Below are 2,601 nucleotides of genomic sequence, written 5' to 3' on the forward strand. Positions count from 1 at the left end.
AAGGAAAGAGAGACGCGAGCGGAGAGAGAGAGAGAGAGAGAGAGTCGTGACGAAATCAGTGCCAACGATGACAAGATAATGGCATTCGTGAGTGCCAGCGGCGCTTGTGATGATGGAGGACTTGACGCCTGCCTACCTACCAACCTCCCTACACCCCCCCCCCTCTCAGCCCCCCCCCCCATCCACACACACACACACCAACTCCTGAGCCTATGATGTTGTTTGTCTTCTTTCTTTCGAAAAAAGTTACCCCTCATGTCTCTCTCTCCCCCCCCTCTCTCTCTCTCTCTCTCTCTCTCTCCCTCTCCCTCTCCCTCTTTCTCTCTCTCTCTCTCTCTCCCTCTCTCATTATCAGTCAATCCAGTCAATCATCCCATCCATCTGTTCCTCTCTTTCTGCCAGACTGAATCAGTGCATGTCTGCCTCTCCTGCCTGTCCCTCTCCGTCGCACTGGGTTCGTGGGAACGAGAGAGGGGAGAGGGGGGAGAGGGGGAGAAGGGGAGGGGAGAGGGAGAGGGGGAGGGAAGAGGGGAGGGGAGAGGGGGAGAAGGGGAGGGTAGAGGGAGAGGGGGAGAAGGGGAGGGTAGAGGGAGAGGGGGAGAAGAGGAGGGGAGAGGGGGAGAAGGGGAGAGGGGAGAGGTGAGAGGGGGAGGGGGAGATAGAGAGGGGAGAGGGGAAGAGAAGGGGGAGAGGGGGAGAAGGGGAGGTGAGAGGGGGAGAAGGGGAGGAGAGAGGGGGAGAAGGGAAGGGATAGGAAGAGGGAGAGAAGGGGGAGAAGGAGCAAGAGAGGAAACGGCCGAGGGGAACAGCATACGAGGAAAAAGTTACCCAATTAAGGAGGCCATTAAGAGGTTCATTACAGGCTATATACCTATCACCAATGGCTCATCGAGTTCGGTCACACACAATACACGCGCGCACGGACAGACAAACACACACACACACACACACACACACACACACACACACACACACACACACACACACACGACCACAATTCGCTTACACGTTTATTTACAATTTATTAAAAATCACGGTAGTTAAGCAAGCACCCTACGCAAAGCAATTCAAAGAAGATTTCATTAAGCAAGAGACAAAATTCAAAGCTAAGAGAAAGAAAAGAATAACAAGGGGGGGGAGGAGGAGGAGGAGGGAAAAAAAAAAAAAAAAAAAAAAAAAAAAAAAAAAAAAAAAAAAAAAAAAAAAAAAAATAAAAAAAAAAACGAACAAATAATAAGAATCTGTATAATTCTCGAAGGATTTGCGATAGAGTCCTGCAACCCGGAAATACACATCCTACACCGGCTGTGTCTACTCCGACATACCCCGTCCTCTACCCCCCCCCCTTCCCCCATTTCCCTGCTTCTACTTCCAACTAAACACTATCCATTACAAACCAATATTATAATAATGATAGTGATAATAACTACAACAAAAACGATAGTGAAAGAAACAATAATAATAGTAAAAATACAATGCATCTTACCTTAATATAAACACACGCAATTACAATCAAAATCCATAAACAGCTGTACAGTTGTAATAACATTATGCAACGACGAAACGGAAGGAACAACCAACCGAAAACAAAGACAACATTGCATTTTAAAAAAGACAAACAAAACGATGTGTATCCATCACTAAATCCACCGGATCCAAGATCGACCCCCAAATAACCCCCCCCCCCAAAAAAAAAAAGGAACTCATAAAGATGCAACTCCATAGGCCTACTCACCTCACTCTTCTCCCTGGCCCTCTGCAAGATACGCTCCTCGATGGTGGCCTTGCACACCAGCCTGTAGACCGTGACCTGCTTGGTCTGACCCAGCCTGTGAGCGCGGTCCATGGCCTGCTGGTCCACCGTCGGGTTCCAGTCGGAGTCGTAGAAGATAACCTGGAAAGACAAAGGAGACAAATTAGAAGTTGATTTGGTAAGAGGTGTTCTTTGCAATTGCAATTTCGGAGTCTCTCTAATGATGGAAGGAAGAAAGAAAGTGTGTTGCTTTTGTCGTTGGCACTTTTAATATTCTTGTTACTTTTATATTTCTGTCGTTTTCTTGTATTCATTACGTCATAATTACCGTTATCATAATACCATTGCTACTGCTAATGATGTTATTATCACCAATAACTTTTATCATAAATCTTATCATTCTTCCTTTTCTTATGTAACACATTAATCATTCATTCTTAATATTTCATTCCTGCTTCAATCCTCGGCCTAAATCCCCAAACTGGAGATAATGCCCCGAAAATCAATAACATAATCACATATAAACGAACACACACCAACCAACCAACATACGCCACATAGAGAGTATATATGGATCTAAACCCACAAAAATACATTTCCAGAGGCAGTAAAACGAGCAAAAACAACCTCCCGAAGGCGCATATAAAATATAAACCACAAAAACGGCTTGACAGTTGTGAACCCTCACCGCCCGTCCGTCATAGAAAACGGTCCGGCACTTAACGTCTGAGAAAACGGCCCCTACTGAGGGGGGGACTCGGATAATTTCACGCCGCTGCGGCTCAACCCACGGAAAATATAACCGTCTTGTTTTCTAAAATAAAGGAACAAAGACATCATACATTACA

The 2,601-nt window shown here is 45.8% G+C and overlaps 1 protein-coding gene across 1 annotated transcript in view; it reads right to left on the minus strand.

Moving 5' to 3' along the window:
• Ino80 (chromatin-remodeling ATPase INO80) overlaps positions 1-2,601 on the minus strand; it is a 155,171-nt gene that overhangs the window by 26,650 nt on the left and 125,920 nt on the right. Inside the window, exon 27 of the mRNA XM_086535836.1 lies at positions 1,678-1,894. Within this exon, the coding sequence (XP_086391962.1) occupies positions 1,678-1,894 (217 nt within the window). The remainder of the gene's footprint in view (positions 1-1,677; positions 1,895-2,601) is intronic.

This window comes from Penaeus japonicus, unplaced genomic scaffold (genome assembly GCF_977035675.1).
Source record: "Penaeus japonicus unplaced genomic scaffold, GWHDUDI00000001_assembly GWHDUDI00000004, whole genome shotgun sequence".
Taxonomy (NCBI): Eukaryota; Metazoa; Arthropoda; class Malacostraca; order Decapoda; family Penaeidae; genus Penaeus; species Penaeus japonicus.